General features: G+C 51.0%; 8 protein-coding genes across 8 annotated transcripts; 3 read left to right on the top strand and 5 right to left on the bottom strand.

The window, feature by feature from the left end:
• Window positions 1-479: 479 nt before the first annotated feature.
• VTN77DRAFT_1313 (uncharacterized protein) lies at window positions 480-2,207 on the bottom strand (the record flags this gene model as incomplete). Its single annotated transcript, XM_069417031.1, has 1 exon — window positions 480-2,207. One exon carries the CDS (start codon window positions 2,205-2,207, stop codon window positions 480-482), a length of 1,728 nt encoding a protein of 575 aa, XP_069273025.1.
• Window positions 2,208-4,127: 1,920 nt separating this feature from the next.
• VTN77DRAFT_1312 (uncharacterized protein) lies at window positions 4,128-6,514 on the bottom strand (the record flags this gene model as incomplete). The annotated part of the gene is made up of 5 exons (XM_069417030.1): window positions 4,128-4,146; window positions 4,220-4,440; window positions 4,493-4,945; window positions 4,999-6,359; window positions 6,430-6,514. The coding sequence occupies 5 exons, from the start codon at window positions 6,512-6,514 to the stop codon at window positions 4,128-4,130; spliced, it is 2,139 nt and encodes a 712-aa protein (XP_069273024.1).
• Window positions 6,515-7,607: 1,093 nt separating this feature from the next.
• VTN77DRAFT_1311 (uncharacterized protein) lies at window positions 7,608-9,073 on the bottom strand (the record flags this gene model as incomplete). Its single annotated transcript, XM_069417029.1, has 2 exons — window positions 7,608-8,558; window positions 8,615-9,073. The coding sequence occupies 2 exons, from the start codon at window positions 9,071-9,073 to the stop codon at window positions 7,608-7,610; spliced, it is 1,410 nt and encodes a 469-aa protein (XP_069273023.1).
• A 578-nt stretch (window positions 9,074-9,651) lies between these two features.
• Window positions 9,652-13,694, top strand: VTN77DRAFT_1310 (uncharacterized protein; the record flags this gene model as incomplete). The annotated part of the gene is made up of 4 exons (XM_069417028.1): window positions 9,652-9,895; window positions 10,069-12,142; window positions 12,328-13,612; window positions 13,668-13,694. The coding sequence occupies 4 exons, from the start codon at window positions 9,652-9,654 to the stop codon at window positions 13,692-13,694; spliced, it is 3,630 nt and encodes a 1,209-aa protein (XP_069273022.1).
• Window positions 13,695-15,068: 1,374 nt separating this feature from the next.
• Window positions 15,069-16,628, top strand: VTN77DRAFT_1309 (uncharacterized protein; the record flags this gene model as incomplete). The annotated part of the gene is made up of 4 exons (XM_069417026.1): window positions 15,069-15,545; window positions 15,642-16,134; window positions 16,197-16,238; window positions 16,315-16,628. The coding sequence occupies 4 exons, from the start codon at window positions 15,069-15,071 to the stop codon at window positions 16,626-16,628; spliced, it is 1,326 nt and encodes a 441-aa protein (XP_069273021.1).
• A 1,646-nt stretch (window positions 16,629-18,274) lies between these two features.
• Window positions 18,275-19,454, bottom strand: VTN77DRAFT_1308 (uncharacterized protein; the record flags this gene model as incomplete). The annotated part of the gene is made up of 5 exons (XM_069417025.1): window positions 18,275-18,551; window positions 18,623-18,708; window positions 18,767-18,897; window positions 18,981-19,325; window positions 19,385-19,454. 5 exons carry the CDS (start codon window positions 19,452-19,454, stop codon window positions 18,275-18,277), a joined length of 909 nt encoding a protein of 302 aa, XP_069273020.1.
• Window positions 19,455-20,762: 1,308 nt separating this feature from the next.
• Window positions 20,763-21,680, bottom strand: VTN77DRAFT_1307 (uncharacterized protein; the record flags this gene model as incomplete). Its single annotated transcript, XM_069417024.1, has 1 exon — window positions 20,763-21,680. The coding sequence occupies one exon, from the start codon at window positions 21,678-21,680 to the stop codon at window positions 20,763-20,765; it is 918 nt and encodes a 305-aa protein (XP_069273019.1).
• A 157-nt stretch (window positions 21,681-21,837) lies between these two features.
• VTN77DRAFT_1306 (uncharacterized protein) lies at window positions 21,838-22,347 on the top strand (the record flags this gene model as incomplete). Its single annotated transcript, XM_069417023.1, has 1 exon — window positions 21,838-22,347. One exon carries the CDS (start codon window positions 21,838-21,840, stop codon window positions 22,345-22,347), a length of 510 nt encoding a protein of 169 aa, XP_069273018.1.
• Between the last annotated feature and the right edge of the window lie 885 nt (window positions 22,348-23,232).

The following is a 23,232-nucleotide window of genomic DNA, read 5'->3' as shown; positions in this document are numbered from 1 at the left end:
TTTATTTATTTATTTATTTATTTATTTATTTATTTATTTATTTATTTATTTATTTATTTATTTATTTATTTATTTACATTTGGTCATTATTCTGGAACAAGGGAAAAAAAGACTTCGTTCTTACAGAAAAAAAAAGAATTTTTTTCATGTGTACTTCTTAGATTTTACTTTTTCTGTTTTTTACTGTACAGGGATAAGACACGTTGATGCAATGCATATGTGCAAAAAATCAGTCCACTCGCTATGAGACCCAGACAAAAACCACGAAAAGAGATGAATGGCTTAATGCCCAAAAAAGAATAATAAATCCGGGTATAGCGCCTCGCTTAATCATTATATCATATCAGATCAGAACCGTAAAATAACCTGTGCAAGTGCAGTGTAGTGACCAAATGTGCTAAGATCTTGCATATGTCATCAGTATACGTTAAAGGTTAAAAAAGCGTCATGCCTGCTATTCATGTTCGTGCACGTGTCGACTAGTTTTTCAGCACGCGAGGCCAGCGCGAAATATACTCAACATCGTCCAGAGGACCCTTACTCTGGTTGCGCACGTACTGCGTACTCGGGTCGATCCGCGGTTCGTAGTCCCATACCGTGGGCTGGCCCTTAATCAAGGCCGAGTACACCAGCCGCCGCCGGCGCTGCGAGCGCAGCACGTCCTGGTGAATGCGCTCCAGATCCCAGCGAGAGTGCACCTCCTCGACAAAGTGCGCCAGCAAAGCCGCTGGATCGGTTGTGTCGGGGAGACTGACCGATCGGGCTGGACTCGGGGTCCGGGGCGGAGTAGGAGTCGCCGGGATCTTAGGGAAGAAGGATTTCTCCGTGCTCAAGAATGGAGTCGCGCCAGGCGTGTCTTCCGGCGTCGGGAGACCGGCTGTCTGGTTGACGTGAGAAGGAATAGCAGGTTTGGCTGGAACAGGCAGGCCCGCCACCAAATTGTTCGATTCAGTTGGATCCGCGACCAGATCAAACAGCATAGGCGGGTCGAGCAACGAGTAGATAAACTTCCACCGGCCACGACGGATCATGACAATTGGTGTTTGGGTCCCCTCGGCCATGTACTCGCCAAACACAGTGTCCGTCTTGACACCGTCCTCCCCGGTGAGGTAGGGCAGCAGCGACACGCCGTCCATGGGGAGGCCAGGAACCAACTCCGCTCCGACCAGCGATACGAACGTGGGCAAGATATCAATCGTGGACACATTCTCCGTCACCCGCTTCGGGGAGAAGCGCTTGGGAGCGTGCACGATGAACGGCACTCGGGCGGAATTCTCGTACCAAACCATCTTGTACCACAGACCCCTCTCCCCCAGCATGTCGCCGTGATCGCCCGTAAAGACAACGATGGTATCATCCGTCAGTCCACACTCGTCAAGCACGCGAAGCAACTTGCCGACGTTGGTGTCGACGTAGGTGCAGGCGGCATAATAGGCTCGTCGTGCCGCCTTGATGCGCTCCTCGGGCAACTGTTTCCCCCACAGATCAATGCACTTCAGCACTCGTTGCGAATGGGGGTCCTGTTTCTCGTGGGGAATGGCGGGCGTCTTGGGGAGCGGAATGTCAACACCCTCGTACATGTCCCAGAACTCCTTGGTCATGGCATAAGGGTCGTGCGGGTGAGTCATCGACACGGTCAAGCAGAAGGGCTGGTCACCTCGCTTCCGGACATGATCGTAGAGGTACTGTGTCGACTTGTAGATCACCTCCTCGTCGAAATCGAGCTGGTTCGTGCGAACGACGGGGCCAGCATCCAGGACAGAGGACATGTTGTGGTACCAGTCCGGGCGGATGTCCGGCTCGTCCCAGTTGACTGTCCAGCCGTAGTCGCCCGGGTAGATGTCGCTCGTCAGGCGCTGCTCATACCCGTGCAGCTGGTCCGGCCCGCAGAAGTGCATCTTCCCCGCCAGCGCCGTGTGGTAGCCTTCGCGACGGAGGTAATGGGCGTACGTTGGGACATCTGCCGGCAGGTCTGCGGCATTGTCGTATGCGCCGATCTTGGAGGGCAGCTGACCGGTCACCATGACGAAGCGAGACGGAGCGCACAGCGGCGAGTTGCAGTAGGCATTGTCAAAGACGACACCCTCCCTGGCTAGACGGTCGAGGTTGGGAGTCTTGATGGGCGAGTCCTTGTCATGGATCGAGAGCAATGGCGCGGCCATCTGGTCGGCCATGATGTAGAGGATGTTGGGCTTCTTGGCCGCCATGATTCACGCGCTCCTTGTCGATATCACGGACGGACGAGAATAGGCGAGACTGGTAATAACTTTGTCGAGGTCCAAGGGTGGTGAATGGGACGGAACAGAGAAAGGATCCTGGAGGGGCCCAGGCCTCCTTTTGTAAATGGAAACGTGGAACCAGCATTGCCATGCGCTAGAGACGATGACTTTGACTCGGTGGGCCACCGCGACTGCTGGCGGGCGGAACTGCAGGAACAAACGCCGTTGACGGAGGGCGAACGGCGAACACAATATTCTGGGGCGATGGTGTGATTGCGGGGATTGCGCGCCAAGCCAGAAGGAATCCGATAATCGATTATTTATGAATCATCATTGATGAAACCGAGCCGATCCATACGGCAGGATCTCCGCTCCGGATCGTCAGGGGAGGCGATTTGTCTCGTCGTTGCGCTGAGGGGGACTTCCTTATCGCGAATTTTTCGTGTCACGTGGTGATGATTATTGTGTGACGCACGTGCAACGCGATTGCGGGATTCGATTTCCTGGCAGAGAAGGTCGGTCCAGAAGACTGTCATAATTTCTGTCTGCATTAGTGTATCAATCGTTCAGTACACACGCAATCTCTTTCTTTCTCTTTTTTCTTGGTTTTTTTTTTCTTGTGGTTGTCGCTATCAACGATGAACCACCCGATCAGCCGCCTTATCTCCACCTGACTCGGGCATCTCCTTTGGACATGAATCGGTATCACTACCACCGTGGCATTGCAGATGATCTACCAGCGACTGAACTGTATTTTCATCCATTCTCCCGATACTGACAGATATCGGGCAGACATGCCCTTCCACCCAGCTTCATAAAGGATGATTCGTACCCATCTGATAGCAAGCTGAATCCCCAATCCTTGGATGCACTCGATCCGACTGCGCGTCTCCGGGTCGTTAGTGCAACTTTATCGCCGGATAAAATATCGTTAAGCGAGCACGTCACCGTCCTCCAATCAGGGAGCGGCGTGGCATCTTCCTCTCCGGGCCAAGTGGCGGAACCAGTGACACCCACACTGTGGACAACTCTCTCCCGGTTTCGAGCTTTCCGCATGTTACATAACTGACGTTTATACGTGTGGCGGGACAGGACTTTAAGCACACATGATGGATGGGAAATCATACAGTTTGGTAGGCATCTCAGTACTCTGTATAATACCAATGGTGAGTGTGAGTACTCTGACAATACTGCTTCCTACTAAAACGTACTGCACATACCTACCAGCGTTATATGAATAAAGTGTGGGACATACAGAGTGGATGTTCTTCCCCACGTATTATGGTCAGGCACTGTTTCCATGCCAAACTAGGTATATTCTTGCATGGAATCACCCTATTAACATTGGGCATTATTGACGATTGAAGATTTATCGCGGGTGCCTGAGAGAAATTACTTCCTTTATGAGGTATGAGTCAGTCATGCTGAGTTGGCAAAGATCCACATTGTCCATCTCCACTGTACAGAACAGTACAGTACACTAGAGATATAATAATGCACTAGAGAGAGGGATATGAATACCCGATCTGTCCCTCCGTTCTTACGGTCGTGAAAGAAGTCCTTTCTTAATCCGACAGGGGTATGAAATTCCTCTAAGCAGAAATTTAAGTATAGACAGACAGACAGACAGATGTATACTTCACAACTAAGAGACAACGGCCGAGGAAAGACTATGCTGGGTAACAGAACAGAATGAAAGAAAAATACACAGTATAGAAGAACCACTGCTCAAGGAATGTGGGTTAGTGTCTAAAGAATTGAACACGAGTCTCTGCGTGAAAAAAAAAGCGTAATATACTGAGACAAAAACCGTAATATACTGAGACAAACAGGATGGCATGACAATCCATTTCACATGGTTTCCTCTAGCTCGGTGGCTCTTAGGTTGCTATCGACCAGGTGCTAGAATCAATCTATCTTGATCGCGCTGTGAGAGTAAAGTCAGTACAAGTATACTCTTGGGGAGAATGACTACTGGAGAATGACTGCTAGAGGCATACCTGTAAATTCTCCTGACGAATGCATACGCCGTCAAGAAGCCCACAGTCCCCGTCAACAGCCCGTAAACGACACAGGCCAGGAAGCTGTAGCTGAAGAAGAGAAGACTCGACACAAAGCCCGTGATGTGCAGTTTGAAAAGGTAGTACCAGATACAGTAGGCAAAGATCCAAAACGCGCTGCTGCCTCCGGTCAAGAAGCTCTGCCACCACCAGTGGTAGTTCTGCAGTCAAGTTAGTAACAAGGCTGGTCATGCGGGAAGTGCGATTCCTCACCTCAGAGCAGAGCTGACTGTATGTCGCAATGATGGTCACCTCGCTGACCGTGACGATCAAAATGGTGCTGACCACACTGAGGAAGCCAAAAACATAGTAATATCCACTCTTGTCCTGCCACAGATTCTTAAAGACAAATAGCAGCTCGATAAACAGCACCGCAAAAGGTACCAGACCGGTCAGCAGTGGGCCATGGAAACCACGCAAGTACCACGGCTGCGGGGGAATTTGGCGAGGAATCGAGTTCGTCTTGGTCGGGTGCTCCCAAGCGGCGGCACGCACGTATCCATACCAGCTGCCAACATAGACCAGCGGGACTTGAATCAGAAGCCACAGAGCAATAAGTCCCACCAGTGTTCCAAACGGCAATGCCGTGCTGGAAGCCTGGGCCCAAACGAACAGGTTGAGAATGAAGATCAGACAGAAGGTCAGCCCGGGGAACAATGAAGCAGTCTGTGCAGCCGTTAGCAACTAACCCCTCACACCGACTAAGACAGGGCACGCACAATAATGGTATTCTTTCTCCAGTGTTGCCCTCCAAACGTCTTGTAAAGCCTGGCAGAAAAGTAACCTGAGAAGAGGCCAGCAAACACGAACAAGCCCATGCCAACGCTAACGAAGCCGCCACGGAAGCTCGGATTCAAGATACCCATGCAGCTGAGGATCAGAAGCCCCGCTGCCACGAAGAGCAGCTGCATACCCGATCCGACGAGAGGCGCGAGAAGGCCGCTGTAAGCAGGCACCCGGAAGACGTCGCCGTGAAGCAGCTTCCAGCCTGTCACGTCCTCCACCTCGTCGTCCGATGAGAGATCGGCGTCCTGATCGCCAGCTCCCGACTGCTCAAGAAGCCCTTCCCCGGATTTCTTCTCCCCGACCTTCGACTTCTTCGAGCGGGTTTTCTTGCCATCCTCTAGAGCACCGTCTCCACGGCCCTTCACATCCCCTTGCACCGTTCTTCCCCAGATAACAAGCACAGTCACACCAAGCACGCCGGAGATGATCAAAGAGTTGATAATCGCGAGCCAGTGTGTCATCGAGCTGTCGGCCTGGTCCGTGAAGTACAGGTCCCACCGGTTCGACCACTCGACCTTGTCCTCTTCCCGGAAGTAGACAGAATAAGTGTAAGGGATCTGCATCTTCGCGCCATCGTCCACCTCGTCGTCCTCTTCGGGAATGTACGATGAGCCCGGATACTTCTCCTCCAGTCTCGAGGTATTTGGCGCAATGTACAGCTCCAGACCGGCGTGGTCGCCGTGCACATCCTTTGGGCAGCTGCTCTCGTCGCGATCGTTGAGGCCGATGCTCTTCGGATAGACCTCGAAGCCCACAATGACCTTACGTCCTTCTTCACCGGCCCGGCCTGGGGCCTTCCGCCAGCGGATCACAATCGTGAAGTGATTGTGGATGAAGAACCGTGGCTTGCCATCGGCAGGAGAGAAGTCTTGGTAGCCCAGTTTGAACCCAGTGGCATAGTATTTCCGGCTGCGGTCGACCGTCACGAAGCTGGTTGCTGCAGGCAAATTATCCACGATCCATTCGGCCACATATCCGTCCTTGATCAGCTCACGGCCCCATTTGACACCTTTGCGATCGACTTCCCGAGTACATAGCGCTTGACATTCGACATCCTTGCCCATGACAAGCTCAAAATCCGATGTCATGATGCGATCACCTCGCAGGATTTCTCCCAGGTTGAGAGAGATGCTGTGTCCAGAGCCGAACGGAGACCCGGCGTGCTTCTGACCGGTCGGGGGGCAGACAAAAGGAAGGTCAAAGTAGGCATACTGAAGCTGTGTGTTGTCGGAGAAGATCTTGTTCACCAGGAGGGGGATCGGCTCGTCATCGCGGTAGCTTATTACTGAATAACCTAGAGGAGATCATGCGTCAGCAGGTACCTCAGTTTGTTGGTAGTCGTCGATGTTGAAACAGGCACCCACCAGGAATATAGAATGCGCGAGCGCATGATACCAGAAGCAACCAAGTTATTACTGACCACGCCCGAAGGTAAGTTGTTAATGCCATGTTGGAATAAGGCAGACAATCCGCCGTGGATGCCGACCGAAACGCTACGCTATCGGGGAGACATCAACCGTGAAAAGTCCCTATGTCCAGCAGGAAATGGAGGTGGAGCGCAGTCCACTGAGACACCAGCTTTGGTCCTTCTCTGTTGTCTTGTCCGCTGTCCAGATTTGGAGAGTGGTCACGAGTGAGGCGGTGATCGTCGAGAGCGAGAGACGAGCAGGAGGGGGCTATGTAAGCGGAGAGAATGGCGAGTGGACTGCGCGGGTCAGGGACCGTGATGCTTAACGAGTGGAACCGGCACAGAGTACCTGGAGATAGCGAGAGGGGGATGCTGCTGATCAGAGATGAGGAGATCTGGCACGGAGATCTGTCTAGCTGATTGATAAAAGGGAGAGATGAAGATCTTTAATTAACGGTCGTCAGTTGTTTCAGGCCGCCCGGCCATCGATGCGGCTCCGCCCCTGTTTGGTTTAGGTTCATTCCGCGCCGGACTCTGGCCCCCATGATGAACCCCATATCCTCTGATACGTATAGATAGAATACCTCACCACAATCCTCCCACAAGCTCTCTAGGGATAAAAGTTGTTGGCCTTGGAGTGCCTGAAAATGGCGTAGTAGTACTCCGTAGAAATAACACAATCAGCTACAGCGTCGTTGTTTCGTGACCTTAATTATTGCACACTACCTAAATTAACTCGCTCAAATTGCTGCTACTAATTATTAATCGACAATCAGAGAATCTCCACTAGCATTTCCACTAGCATATTAGGACTTGAAATCGATTAAAGTCGCATTACAACATGCATTGAGATCTTATGGGTCCATAGAGGAGCCACTAGAGCTACTATTACTAGTCTCTCACCAATGCCAAAGGTAATGGGAATAGACAATGATAAAACGGCTTTCGCGTCTTGCTCACGGGATGTACATACCCGTCCATAACGTCCCGTGTAAACAATTCATGAACAGGCGCGCCAGAAACGGAAAAGTGGAAAAAAGGGACGGCAGGAGCAACCCACAAAGAGACCGATGGAGGAAAAGAACAACCAGCATGGGCCATGAAAAGAATCGTGGAAAATAATCGCCACAACTCTCACGATGGATGGTTCAAAAGATACTCCACTGCCCCTTGCACGCTACCCCCTGCCCTCCGCAAAGCTTCGATATTCCTCTCAAACTCATAGAATCCCATGTCATTCAGTTGGCGGAGCTGTTCCGCATATCGCTCCTCCGGTGGTCGGTTATCTTGCGGGGGTGGGGAACCGAATAATGCTGCAAAAGGATTGTTTGCTGTCTCACCGGTCGCAGGCTGACCGCCCATGGCCTGCATAAAGTGCGTCAAGAGTGTCGGGTCTCGAAGGAACGGGTTATTCTGTGGGTTGAAGAGGTTGAAAGCAGCTTGGGAACCCTCCTGCTGTTGCTGCTGCGATGCCGCGTTACCGTCAGTTGCGCCAGGTTGCGTCGTTGGGATACCAAAAAGGGCCGGGTTAGGGAAGAGAATCGCGAAGGGGTTCTGTTGATTTTGGGTAGCCCCGCCTGTCGTTCCTTGGCCAGTAGCAGTAGTAGTCTGCTCTCCACCTGCAGAGGGAGTTGTTGAGCGGGCGTTCGCAGCACCCGCAGCGGGATTGGCTCCAAAGAGGTTCGCGAATGGGTTGCCTGCGAGCAAAAAGGGGTTGACAGGCGGCACGGTTGTGTTCTGGGTAGCTTGCTGCTGTTGCTGGCCCCTGTTTTCTTCCGGGGTTGTGTTTGTGACACCTGGAGCAGGGAAAGCGGTATTGCCAGCTCCGCCCCCGAGACCAAATCCACCCATGGCTCGTTGAAGTTGTGCCATCTGGCGAATCGCGTTGGGATCCGTCAGCATTCGCCGGAACTCGGGGCTCTGAAACATCCGTCGGACAGCTGGGCCCATTTCGCGAAACATGGGGTTCTGCTGGATCATCATGTCGATAACCGCTGGATTTTGCAAAGCCTCGTTCATGGTCGCCTGGAATTGCGGATTCTCGAGCATGCTGAGCAAAGCCTCCGCATCAGGAGGGGGTCCCATCTGAAAGAACTGTCAGAAAAGATTCAACCGTGTGTACGTGGAATGGATGAATTTACCCCACCGTCAGGTCCAAACATGCTTGCGCCCGGAAGCTGAGCAAATCCTGCGTATCGGGCACCCGTCAAGCCGGCCAGCGGATTGTTACCCGTGCCAGCAGCGATATTGGTAGGAACGCCGGGGATGGCCTGATTGGCATTGGCACCCGCTGTTGTCGATGCGGGTTGAGCGGCCGGAGCCTGTCGCTGATTGCTGGCTGCACTCTTCACCAAATGGATGGTGTGTCCGTCTTTGATCTTGTACGTCGCGAGGGTCTCATTGTCTTTGAGCACGCGGCCGGAGTAGATCAAGCGCTGACGGTCGGCGGGTGTATTCGCATATTCCTCACTGGATAATTTATTTTTGAGCTCCGAGACGGTCGTGGAAGTCGGCAGGGTCAGGGTGAATTTGGCATCGTTGGATGCCTTCACGTTGAAGGTGATGGAGGTGTCCTCCGTCGGAGTAGTATCGTCAGCCATGATATCAGAGGCCAACGGGAGAGGGGTAAGCTGAGAGGAGTGGGAATTGCGAGAAAGCAACGCAGATTGCGGTAGTGCCTGTTGGCAGAAATGTACAAAGAGGCCTGGATCAGCCAGGGGAGGGATCGAAGAGGGAGATTCGATGGGGAAAGTATGACCTGGAAGTTGCTCACTGACTCCCCAGTCCAGTCACCATCTCCGCCACTTAGTAACTGCTCGAGGGCGGCTGCCGAAGGTGGCAGAAACCCATCGTCCTGTCGTTGATGCCTGAAGTAGTTGGAAATATCAGGCATCAACACAGATGACTGGCAGCCACACTAGAGCCGCGCAGCCTTTTCTTGGCTTGTAGCTCCTCGACACAAATTTTACTCCGCAACCTCAACCTCAACCACGCCCTCCTCAGTCCACCGCTGCAGCATCACGACGTTGCTTGCTCTGCTGGGGCTCTTCTACTTCTGCCCCAGCGCAGCAATGGGAGCGTTCACCACTGTCTAGCATCTAATTCTCTTCTCCCAGAACACGCGTCGCAGTGCATCGTCTCTGGTCAGCCTGACCAGAGAGCTATATAGCTGCCCACCATGGCGACCACGTCGAACATGTTTATGTATTCCCTGACGATCCAGCCTCCGACAGCCATCACGCAAGCCATTCTGGGCCAGTTTGCGGGAACCAAGGAGCAGCAGATCGTCACCGCGTCAGGCTCCAAGCTGACCATCCACCGGCCCGACCCAACCCAGGGCAAGATCACGCCCATTTACTCCCAGGATGTCTTTGGGATTATCCGCACCCTGGCCGCCTTCCGCTTGGCAGGGAGCAGCAAAGGTATGCATTCCCTTCTCCGTCCCCTCTTGGTAGAGTCATTTTAGTGATTCGTCAAGCTCCCGGGGCAGTTCGATCTTGCGCGGGCGATCCAGGCCTCCGGTTGGGATATGCCCCGGTTGACCGCACTGATGACATTGGTGCTTGGGGTTGAGCTGTGCTGAACATGCGTCCAGATTACATTATCATCGGCTCCGACTCAGGCCGTATCACGATCATCGAGTATGTGCCTTCGCAGAACCGGTTCAACCGCATCCATTTGGAGACCTTTGGCAAGTCCGGTGTCCGACGAGTGATCCCGGGCCAGTACCTGGCGGTGGATCCCAAAGGAAGAGCATGTCTAATTGCGTCGGTGGAGAAGAACAAGCTTGTCTATGTTCTCAACCGCAACGCGCAGGCAGAATTAACGATCTCCTCCCCCCTGGAAGCCCACAAGCCACATGCGCTGGTGTTTTCCGTAGCAGCCCTGGATGTGGGATACGAGAACCCCATCTTTGCTGCCCTGGAGGTTGACTATTCCGAGTGTGATCAGGATCCCACTGGTCGGGCCTACGAGGAAGTTGAGAAATCTCTGGTGTATTATGAGCTTGACCTGGGTCTGAACCATGTCGTACGCAAGTGGTCTGATCCTGTAGACCGCACGGCGACGATGTTATTCCAGGTCCCGGGTGGTGCGGACGGCCCCAGCGGAGTACTGGTCTGCGCTGAAGGCAATATTACGTACCGTCACTCCAACCAAGACGCTTTCAGGGTGCCAATCCCTCGGCGCAGCGGACCCACGGAGAATCCCGAGCGGAAGCGCTACATTACTGCTGGGGTCATGCATAAGATGAGGGGCGCGTTCTTCTTCCTTCTGCAGACTGAGGATGGCGATCTGTTCAAGGTGACCATCGACATGGTGGAGGACGAGAAAGGGCAGTTGACAGGCGAAGTGCGCAGGCTGAAAATCAAGTACTTTGACACGGTGCCTATCGCAACGAGCCTCTTGATCTTGAAGAGCGGGTTTCTGTTCGTCGCGAGTGAAACAGGTAATCATCATTTCTATCAGTTCGAGAAACTGGGTGATGATGATGAAGAGACGGAGTTTACGAGCGACGATTTTTCCGCTGATCCTTCGGAGCCTCTGCCTTCTGTCTTCTTCCGCCCCCGGGGAGCGGAAAACATCACTCTCGTGGAAAGCATAAATTCCTTGAATCCGCTGATGGATTGTAAAATCGCCAATCTCACGGATGAAGATGCCCCACAGATTTATACTCTCTGTGGAACAGGAGCGCGGAGCAGTTTCAGGACCCTCAAACACGGATTGGAGGTCTCCGAAATCGTTGAATCAGAACTCCCCAGCATGCCGTCAGCGGTTTGGACTACGAAGCTGCGTCGAAGTGACCAGTTCGACGCATATATCATCCTCTCCTTTGATAATGGAACACTCGTCCTCAGCATTGGCGAAACGGTCGAAGAAGTCACGGATACAGGGTTCCTTTCGACTGCGCCCACTTTGGCAGTGCAACAACTGGGAGAAGACTCGTTGATTCAAGTCCATCCCAAGGGAATTCGGCATATCCTTGCTGATCGCCGGGTAAATGAGTGGCCCGCTCCCCAGCATCGATCAATCGTCGCTGCGGCTACGAATGAGCGCCAAGTCGCCGTCGCGTTGAGTTCCGGAGAGATTGTTTATTTCGAGATGGATGTGGATGGATCCCTTGCTGAATACGACGAGAAACGGCAGATGTCAGGCACCGTCACTTGCCTCAGCCTTGGTGAGGTCCCGGAGGGCCGTGTTCGGAGCTCATTCCTCGCGGTTGGGTGCGATGATTCTACTGTCCGCATTCTCAGCTTGGATCCCGACTCGACGCTGGAGAACAAGTCCGTGCAAGCTCTTACTTCCGCCCCTTCTGCTCTCAACATCATGTCTATGACAGACTCCTCGTCTGGTGGATCCACCTTATACTTGCACATCGGTCTCTACTCCGGTGTGTATCTTCGAACGGTTCTGGACGAGGTTACCGGAGAACTCTCTGATACTAGAACCCGGTTTTTAGGCCCTAAACCTGTCAAGCTGTTCCGTGTGTCTGTAAAGGGCCAGACGTCAGTACTGGCTCTCAGCTCCCGTCCTTGGCTTGGGTATTCGGATGTTCAGACCAAGAGTTTTATGCTCACGCCGCTGGACTATGTCCCGCTGGAATGGGGCTGGAATTTTTCCAGTGAGCAGTGCGTGGAGGGAATGGTCGGCATTCAAGGGAAAAATCTCAGGTGAGTGGCTACGTTGTCCTTTCCTATTCCATTCGATCTATGATGACAGATACAATCCGAGTTTCCATGCGGAAAATCTTTTCAAAAAGTTTACTCCAATTGTTCCTACTGAGATCGTACACACGCTTCGTTTAAGTCGGGAATATAACTGGTGTGGTCTGTGGCTGACTTCCAACACTTGACAGAATATTCTCTATCGAGAAGCTGGATAACAACCTTCTTCAAGAGTCCATTCCCCTCAGATACACTCCACGCCGGTTTGTTAAGCATCCCGAGCAGCCACTATTCTATGTCATTGAGGCCGACAACAACGTCCTCTCACCGGCGACGCAAGCTCGGTTGGTCGAGGAGTCGAAGCTGCAGAATGGTGACGCCGTGATACCTCCTCCGCAGGACTTTGGTTACCCACGTGCAACTGGCCATTGGGCGTCGTGCATTGAAGTGGTTGATCCCGTCAACGCGAAAGCAGTTGTTTCGCGTATCGAACTGGAGGAGAACGAGTCGGCTGTCAGTGTCGCGGTGGTTCCTTTCTCCAGTCAGGATGACGAGGCTTTCCTCATCGTGGGGACTGCCAAGGACATGGTAGTGAGCCCACGTTCCTTTTCTGCCGGGTTCATTCATGTCTATCGATTCCAGGAAGATGGCAGAGAGCTCGAGTTCATCCATAAGACCAAGGTCGAGGAACCTCCCCTTGCTCTTCTCGCATTCCAAGGTCGTATGCTCGCTGGGATTGGCTCGCTCCTCCGCATTTACGACCTGGGAATGAAACAGATGCTTCGAAAGTGTCAGGTCCAGGCCACGCCAAGACTTATCGTCGGCCTGCAGACGCAAGGTAGCAGGATTGTCGTGAGCGATGTCCAGGAAAGTGTGACGTATGTCGTCTACAAGTATCAGGAGAACCGCCTGATCCCGTTTGTGGATGATATCATCGCGCGTTGGACCACATGCTCGACCATGGTGGACTATGAGACGACAGCTGGCGGTGACAAGTTCGGAAATATCTGGCTTGTTCGCTGTCCGAAGAAGGTGTCGGACGAGTCGGATGAAGATGGATCGGGCGCTCACCTCATCCACGAACGTCCCTACCTGCAGGGTACGCCCAATCGGCTGGACTTGATGATCCATTTCTATACCCAGGACATCCCGACGAGTCTGCAGAAGACGCAACTGGTGGCGGGAGGTCGCGACATTTTGGTCTGGACCGGGCTTCAGGGAACCGTCGGCATGTTTGTTCCGTTTATCAGTCGTGAAGACGTGGACTTCTTCCAGAGTCTGGAGATGCAATTGGCTGCGCAGAATCCTCCTCTTGCGGGCAGAGATCATCTGATCTACCGCAGTTACTACGTTCCAGTCAAGGGAGTTATCGATGGTGATTTGTGCGAGACGTATTTCCTGCTACCTAATGACAAGAAGCAAATGATTGCCGGCGAGCTGGATCGGACGGTTCGGGAGATTGAGCGTAAGATATCGGTAGGCAGGACTACTTTCTACCCATCAATCTTACCGTCTGCTAACGCAATTCCAGGACATGCGGACAAGGGTTGCTTATTAGATTTCATTCGGTTGTACATGGCCTGGCGTCTGGGACGGCGTTTCTCGTGCATACGAATATACCAGCAGAGTTTGTCCGGTAGTATATTCTGTATACCTTTTTGCCATAGTCTTATGACATGTGACGAATCGAATCGATATGATGAGTACTCGATATCAACAGGCTTGTAGAAGACCTCCCCTCTCCCTTTCCCTCGAAAGACAATACGATATCACACAAGTGAAAATCTGCCAGACGCGAAAGAAAATGACAACGACAGTCTCTTGCCTCGCTCGACCAGCCGCATTTTTTCTCCATCGACTGGTCTTGAGCTGGATGCACCGGTCCCAACCAACATTGTTATTATTGGACCGGCTGTATGAGACGAGAGTAAAAGCACGATGATCTTTGAGTACGGTTTTATCCGCACTTCACTACGGGTATTGAATCGTAATTAATCTGTCGGGACATTATTCAATTCATCATTACTTTCTTGTTGTAATAATTAGGGTTAGTGCTCGTCTATAAATATCAGGACTAAGGTCAATGAAATACTTTTATTTTTATATTCTTCTTGAGCTACATACCTCTATCGCTATTAGCGGTTTCTTTTTGTAGAAGTAAGTACTCTACGGAGCTTCGAGCTCCTGTACACACTGAATCTACTCGTGAACAGTTGAGATAAGACTTATCACGTACATTACTTAGGCACTAGTCGCCTTTACCTAGAATGGATATATATTCTAAATAGTTTAGAGAGGCTATTTAAGCTCTCTCTTTCTAATTCTAAATCTAGGAGATAGGAGTTAGTAATTAGATTAATATTCATCTATCTCATCCTATCTACGAGAGTTGCAGAATCATTACTCGGTGATCTTAGAGTAGGAGACTTATGGTTTTATGAGACAGTATATAGACGAGAATATCAAATACTTCCTAACCTACTAAAATACTTACAACTTCAGGCATGCCTTATACTTGACCAGGTACCTGGGTCGTCGTCTTTCCCTGGAATGGATACGGATAAGCTTCGACACCCCGTGACTGGCCCATCTCCAAATCCCCGCACTGACGCAATCATGAGATCTACCCCGATCAATTCGATATCGAAATCAATTGCTGAGACAAACATTGCGCCTTGCGTTTAAGCCGGTCACACGAGGCCTGGCTTTGCACAGGATAGTCGCGACAATTGCCAATTTCTACTTTGTTGACGGATCTGGAAAGACTCCAACAGACTTCTTCCCATTCTCCCCCGCACTGCACTCGGACTGACGTCGTATGACGGAACCTTAGCCTCGGTCTTCTCCATCAATCAATTGACCTCATAGTCACTATAGTTCAGCTACAGCTTTTTATGCTTGACAGCATATACATGCATTTCTATCTCTCGCCATGCCTCAGAAGCTCACCGTCGCCGTCGCCCAATCGCGGACTCGCTCCACGCTGATCGCGACTCTCGCTGCCCTCGAGCGGATCACCCGCCACGCTGCCTCACGAGGTGTACACGTCCTCCTCTTCCCAGAGGCCTACCTGGGCGGCTACCCACGGACATGCGACTTTGGCACTTCTGTGGGCAACCGCGCCCCTCACGGCCGCGATCAGTTCCTGCAGTACTTCCACTCCGCCGTCGATCTGGGCGACACGCCTGCCGGTGCCGGTGATGACTGGGTTGAGCGCAAGTTGCCCGTCGCTAAGGGTCGCGAACATCGCGGAGACGGCACGAGGGAGTTCCTCGAGAAGGTGGCCCGTGAGACGGGCGTGTTCATTGCCGTAGGAGTGATTGAGAAGGCGGGAGGGAGTCTGTACTGTGCGGTCGTCTATGTCGATCCGATTAGGGGGGTGTTGGGGAAGAGGAGGAAGGTGATGCCAGTAAGTTGGATTTTTCCTATCTATCTATTTATTTCTTTTCTAGAGAATTCGTTGGATACTATTATTTCTCGACTAACAAATCCTATGTCACATCAGACCGGAGCAGAGCGCTTGATCTGGGCGCAGGGTTCCCCGTCGACATTGAAAGCCGTGACGACAGAGATCAACGGAGTGCGACTGATCATCGGCGCAGCCATCTGCTGGGAGAACTACATGCCGTTGCTGCGCCAGAGTCTGTACTCGCAGAATGTGAACCTGTACCTGGCCCCGACGGCAGATGGGCGGGATACCTGGCTGCCGCTGATGCGAACGGTGGCATTCGAGGGACGAACCGTGGTGCTCTCTGCAAATCAGTGTGTCCGGCGGAATGACCTGCCTGAGTGGATTACAGGGAAGACGACTGCTACTGCGACGACTCGATTACCAGACCGATCGGTGCCATCACAGCGGAAACAATCCGTCACGACGGAGGGACCCCACGAGATCGTCTGGCCACAGTCCGCTGGTTCGCAGATCCATCCAGATAAGGAGCGAGATCGGACGGCAGAGGATGTCAGCGTGGCAGTGGTCGAGGATAGTGATTCAACATGTTAGACAAGACACCAGATGTGCGAGTGGAATATGGATATCGCTAACTTGACGTATTTTCAGTGACCAACGCTACCCGTCCTGGGCTGCATCCCTCCAAGACTGGTGAGTTAGACCATCTTTACCCCATAACGTGTATGTCCAACTCATTTCACCATTCAAAAATCTGACGTCTGACCAGACCCTACAAACACCTACGTCAGCCACGGCGGCTCCTGCATCATCGGCCCTCTGGGGGAAGTCCTGGGCGGGCCCATTTGGGACGTCTCGACCGACGACGAACCGGGGAACGACATCCCGAACGCCGTCAATTCTAGTTCTACTACCACCGACCACAACCGCTCGGCCATAGGCGACGGCCTCGTCATCGCCGAAGTGGATTTTGAAGACTGCGAGCGGGGGAGACTGGATCTTGACGTGGCGGGGAGCTATTCGCGCAACGATGCGTTTAAGTTGACGGTTGAAGGGTTGGATTTGAACCCGCCGCCTTTCTAACACCCACATGATGAATTGTATTGAAGGGAAGTAAGTAAGTAAGTAAGCATGACTATATGTATAGTCTTGATATAATATACAGCAGTGAGCCTTTTATTTATAAAGCCCCATAAAGCTCCATACTTATATAAGCTTCCTGTAAAGCCCACTGTAAAGTCCTACAAGGCCTGCCATAGACTCTATATGGCGTTCACAGAAGTCGTTTTAGGAGCTTCGCGGCTTTGCTAAAGGTGTCCAGTTATATATGTCCTGCACTACCTTAGTTATATAACTACCTAGTAGGTCTATTATTTTTGGTTTACTTGGTAACAATTCCAGGATTCTCCTTATATAAGCTCAAGATAAATATATAAATTCAATTTACTAATTATTATCTCTTAAGATTTAGTTTTTTTCAGCGAGAGCCTAAAACTATTCCCCTAAACTAACTATATCTTGACTTTATACTGTACAAAAGTTAACAGATGATAATCCTTATGAGGCTTTTCTTTCTGTAAGAGTAAGCGTCTTGTTAAGCTAGTAAAGGGTAGATATATTTTTTTTCTTCTTTTCGGCTTATCACGGAGAATACATTGTCCCTTTCATAGTAATTAGCTTTATTAACTTTAATATTCTGTTTTTTCATTCTGAGCTTATACCAGAGAGAGTAGTTTTCCTCTTATATTTAAATATGTTGGTATAGACAGACACAAAACACTCTTTAGCAAAGCAAGCAAGAATCCTTACACATCAGAGGAGGATCACATTTAGTATTCCATGGCGAGCTTCGCATGCAGATAAGATGACCCTCTTCCGACTAGTAAAACTATTCTCAGATTCGATATATTTTACTAGATGATGATCATGCAGAACGTATCAGGTAGGTATTACTCGAACGATAGACATGCTGAGATCATGACAGTGAAGTTGTTTGTGGTATGATTCAGGGGATATCTTGCGCTGCATTTACTACCCATCGTGTATTACCTACCTCTCTGAATCTTTCCGTTTTCCTGGGCCCCTGTTCAAGATTATCGCAAGGGAGGCATAGAAAATACTGTGACTGCAGTTCATTCACTTAATATGATAAATATGACTTGACGTGAAGCTCGCCAGGTCATGAGACAGGGACATGACTCCCAGTTTGAGTCAAGAAAGCACGTATGATAAATTACTGACTGTCAAGCATGAGAACCTTCGATACTTTTTCTTTCTTTCTTTCTTCTTTTGAATAGGTAAATCCATGAATCAAGATACTCAGGGTAATACCTATCTTCTTTCGTGTGTCAGGGACGAGTCAAGTCCTACATAGAGCAGGCATCAGGTTAGTTGATGAAATACTTCTTATACAATTATATTATAATATTAGGGCTGAACGAGGAACTGATATTTGCCTATTTAGTCACATAAAGTCGGATTTCATTCTTAGCTCCTCCTCCTTTTTTTGCCCAGGAACAGCCGTCGGCCTTCACATAACGTCCTCCAATACCTATGGATCTGATAACCGAGCCAGTGGTACCAACTGAGCAACTGGAACAGTGGCGGCCGCACCTTATACAAGACTTTGTGGTTCGCTTCGTTGGCGTCAAGGTCTGAAATTTTCCACTCAGCCAAAAAAAAAAGAGGTCTGCTCTTGAGCTGTCAAGTCTTTTCTGGTTGACAGTGAATTAAATCTCCCTCGGCTTGGGCGGCAGCTTATACCCCTTGGCCAACAACGCCGCCCCTCTCTGCAGAATGTCCCAATTCTCCTCGCCCAGCCATTGACTTGCCAGGTTCATCAGCGGTTTTTCAACTTCGGTGATCTTGCCTCCTGTAACCCACAGCGTGCAGCCATTCAAGCTGGGATCTGCAGCAGCAAGGCAGATCGCCTCTGCGACGTCTTCCGGCTTGTTGGAAGGGATGCCTGCGTCGAGCCAGTCCTTGCTGAACCCGCTGGTCATTTGTCTGGTCCAGTTAGCTACATACCTAGGTATAGCAGAATATCCTCTCCTCTCACACGCATGTCAGTTACTTACGTTTGTGTCATGTATGGCGCAATGGCAGTAACATGCGCCCCTATATCCGCCGCATGTCCGGCTGTCCCTCGCATGACTCCGATGACCTAGATTAGATGCTCAGAATTGGCCATGCTTGTCCCTGATATTCGCATGCCTGCCTACTCCATGTTTGGACGCTTTGTATTGAAGGACATCCCGGCCACCGAAGTACCCGGAGATAGAAGACACCAGGACGAGGGCCCCTCCAGGGGGACCGATGTTCTTCTTGAAATAGTGCAAGGCCAGTTTCGTTGCTATCAAGTGACTCAGATATCTTTCATCCCTTTTTATTTATTTTGATCGTTGTTTTTGGCGGGATTCATTCAGGACAACTCACTGTTCAAAGCCCCCTTCAGATTCACATCCACCACCGCATAGTTCGGCTCTGCCAGCTTCCCCTCCTCGTCCAGATTCTCATCCAGGAAGTTCGTCCGTTCCATCAGACCCGCATTGGCGATCGCAATATCAATGCGACCGTTGTTGAAAGCCTCCCGCGCTGTTTCGAACAAGTCTACCATTTCTGCCCACACGGTGACGTTTGCTCGGACGTATCTTGCCCGCTTCCTCCCAAGGCGTTCCTGGAGGGCCTCGCCGTCGGAATCCATCACGTCGGCGATGATGACGTTGGCGCCATTGGCGTGGAGGAGCTCGACGGTCGCTCTTCCGATGCCGTTGGCTCCGCCTAGACAGATTCAATGTATCAGCAGGGAGTCTGACAGTGGCATGATGAATGCTCCTCACCAGTCACGATTGCAGTCTTCCCTTGAAGACCTTCTTTCAGTGTTGATGGGTTGACTGTGATCGGGGGCATTTTCTCGAGATTTGTTACAAACTGCGTGATAATTGAGGTGGGGTCAATGAGGAAGATAGAAAGCGAATAACTACAGCCGCGAAACTGCCGACAAGCTCGGTGATTAGTCGAGACCCTTGCTAGAGCATGTCGTACAGACGATTAGAATTGCGTGCACACGATGCAATTAATTCATCACGTCGTGAAAACATCATTTCATCAACAGACAAAGGCCAACTGATTTCAAGAATACATTTCTCTTACAATCTTCTGGTCACAGGAAAACATCATGGATACATCTGCTCTAGATGGCAAAAAAAAGTCCGCCGTCGAGCTGTTCCGCAAGATTGAGGAGATGTACCCCACTGACGGGGGCAAGGAGCAACTTCTTCCTCATTCACTCCCTATCTCGAATTTTAATTTCTACTGAGGAGTGTTACCAGACCCGCGCCCTGATCGGCAGCGCTGTAACCGAGCAGATGGCAACTCTCTATCCCTATCTTTCTCTGCTCAAAACCGCAATATTCGTCCGAATTCCAGATGAGCGCACTCCGAATACCTACCTTATATACCTACCTTCCTAAATAGGAAATTTCTCTACTTACCTATTGAATTATATTATCTATATAAAAAACAAATAACGAAGCATGTCAATATTAAAAGAGATATTTCCTTGTTTTTGTTCAAAAAAAAGGTCCCACAAAACACAGCTGTGGGCATATTGTAACCACATTACTATTCGTTAAGATGGCCACCAGAATGTGTAGGGATTATATACAAGCCTACAGCCTGCTAGCATTATCACTGTCAGCGTATCCAAGACAGACAGACAGGATACAATCATACGTAGTATGTAATGTACATTGTTTATTTTCTTGGTTAATTAATATATTAGGAAGGATATTTCTGCCTTTAATAAAAAAGAAAATCTAGAATTCTATGTTTTTCTTTTTCTTTTCCTTTTTTTTTTTTAAAAAAAAAAAGAAAAATTAATACCGAGGTATATCTTATTGCTAAAACTTAGGGTATCTTTAACCCTAAACAATACCTTCGTACATACTTTTAAGCCGGATTATCCCCTTGGATGGTGAAGGTAGCACTTCAAATCAGCGTGCGTTGATATATACATATCTAGGTATATATTTGTTATACTTTGTATATGTAGAAATTATCGAAATGATTACATTTTGATACTTGTATCTATTCTACTTATCTATTCCCACGTGGCCATTCTTAATGCGACAGACCTGCTGGTCAACTGCTACCGCAGATCAAAATACTGGTCCTCGATCTTCTGGTCCTGCTGGAATTTAATGGCCTTGCCGTCCATCATACCGTGGACGTAGCATTCCCCGATGACCTTGTAGGTGATTCCCGTCTCGACAGAGGTATTCCTTCTGCTGTCCTTCTCCGTGTTGTGGTGAGGAGCAGCTGTCCCTGTAGTGTCTTGGTACTCTCGCAGCAGCACGGGAACCCTGCATCCATAGAGGATACACACTTTGTCCCCCTTCTTCGCCCCCCGCGGTGCGAGACACAGCCATCACTGGCTGCTGCCACGGCCGTTCTCCTTTTCCATAAAGGCCAACCGCCGCGACCACACCGTCTGCAGGACGCGTTGCAGATATTCCTTGACAAACGTCGGCGATTCGTACGTGATGACCTCTTTGACGACCAGATCTCCTCGAACGCCTGCTGGCACGCCTTCTTCCACAGCCGCATCGGCCGCCGACCGGACGAGTCGCGATTGCCGACCAGCGTTCGCCAGAATCCATCCGGGGGCGGCTTGCTCGTGTCTCGCCAGTCGACAGCCTCGTTCCATTCTGCCGGAATCACCCCCGCGAGGGCAGGCAATATCTTCTCCCTGATCACGCCCAGAACAAACCCAAAGGCGAATAAACTGGCCTTGTTCTCCTTGTTGAATCGCACGCGGGAGGGAGTGTTTTTCGCTGCATTGTAGAAACTCGACCCGGGCCCCGGCTGGCCAACAAGCGGATCTGCGTTGATCCGGCAGGACACGCCGTTCTTCCCCAGTCCAAACGCGTTCCTGGTGACGGGAGCAATCCATGAGGACAGGGACTCGTCTGGCAGCGCCCACGGGCGGCAGATCATGTCGAGCGAGTACGACGTCGAGACAGCAAATTTCAACACATCTCGACAGATGTCGACGATGTCCTTGTCGTAGTCGACGGGGATTCGGTGGCGCCTCGTCTGCTCGCGCAGTGTCTGGTGCTGTGTCCCGGTCTGCATCGGCAGCAGGCTGCGCCGGAACTGAATGGAGGTGAATACCCTGCGGCAGCGGCCATGATGACCGGGTACGTCTTTCGCGTCGAGAATCCTGCCACGGCCATGTTTCTGCGGAAGGCTGGGGAGACGGGCTGTTTTGGTCACGCTTGAGGTTACTCCGATGAAAACGAGTCAGGACGAGAGTTGGCAGGGAGGCGAGAAGAAGCCCGCCCCGTCGATATCGACATCGACATCGACATCGACAACATCGCGCCGGAGTTCGAGTGCCAACAGTCTCTCACGGTTGCGGTCACGCCATTCAAAAGCCACTCGATCAGACTGGACCTCGTCAGCAGCTTATATCTCCGCCGCCACTGCTTCTCCGGCCCTGCTTGTGGCCTTCGTTGTCCTCGGGGACTGGTGGGGCGTCTTCTCGCTGCTGGTGCTGATGGCGGCCCGGCTCTGCAACGTGGTGGTGATCCGGCAGCGATGCCGCGACGTAGGCTGGAAAGGCGCGTCCGAGCCAGGCGTCCGGGGCGATCTGCTCGTGCTTCTGAGCCAGGACCGCTGGGTGCGACTGCAGGGAGCTGTCGACGATCTCAAGGCCGTGACCTCTGGACAGTGGATGCGCGACCGCACCTTTGTAGAGGACATCCTGTCCGCGCTGGCGACGCTGCTGGTGTACCTTTGACGCGACGCTTGTCAGCAACGTCAGCAAGTTTGGTCAACTGCTCCTGTTGCTTCTCCTGATTATCTCGGCGGGGCTGTTGTCGGTGACGAATGCGACAACCAAGGCAATGCACATGCATGGCAGAAGAATCACGGTGAAGGGTCCCCCCAAAAGGTACGCCCACAGACGCGACATGGCAGACGAGCTGGTGCAGGAGACGAAGCGGAAGGATTGGGCACTGCGCCTGGGCATCATCGTGGAAGCTGATGACCCTGTCCGCGCAGACGCGCCGGTGGTGCTGTAGTTAGACGACTGTACCATGTGATAATATAATATGTGAGACAACTTGCGAGGATGGCATATCGACCAGTCGTGACAACGCTCAGTTTAGTGGTTTCCAACGACAATAGGTTATGACTGCTGCCCTTCTGTGATGTTGCCATGTACTCGTAGTATTTCCATCTGCCTATTCATGTAGATTAATTTCCTGCAATATCCTGCCATTGTCATAAATATCATACCATCCATATCACTCATTTCATTTCATTTCATTCATTCTTATCAACATACCTGACCAGGCAAGGCAAACATTCATTCCATTTCCACCTGCAGCCAGGTTCAAAAAAAAAAAAAAAACAAAATCGTGTCATCAGTGCTATATCCAGATAAAAAAAAATAAAAGCTCATAACATGTCATGTCATGTCATGTCATGTCGTCAGACGTCTAGTAGACTGATAAAAGAGGAGGAACGAGAGACACAAGAAAGATCAAAACCTCGACAGGCAGGACTCGCTGCCTCCAAGGCTATGGCATAGGACAGACGGACGTAAACTTAGCGGGTATTCAGCATGCCCAAACAAACCAACAAAGAAACAAGAAAAACCAAGGTCATCATCATCCATGGA

The sequence above is a fragment of the Rasamsonia byssochlamydoides genome (genome assembly GCF_041956645.1).
Source record: "Rasamsonia byssochlamydoides strain NRRL 3658 unplaced genomic scaffold VTN77scaffold_120, whole genome shotgun sequence".
In the NCBI taxonomy this organism is placed as follows: domain Eukaryota; kingdom Fungi; phylum Ascomycota; class Eurotiomycetes; order Eurotiales; family Trichocomaceae; genus Rasamsonia; species Rasamsonia byssochlamydoides.
This window is presented reverse-complemented; position numbering and strand designations above follow the sequence as displayed.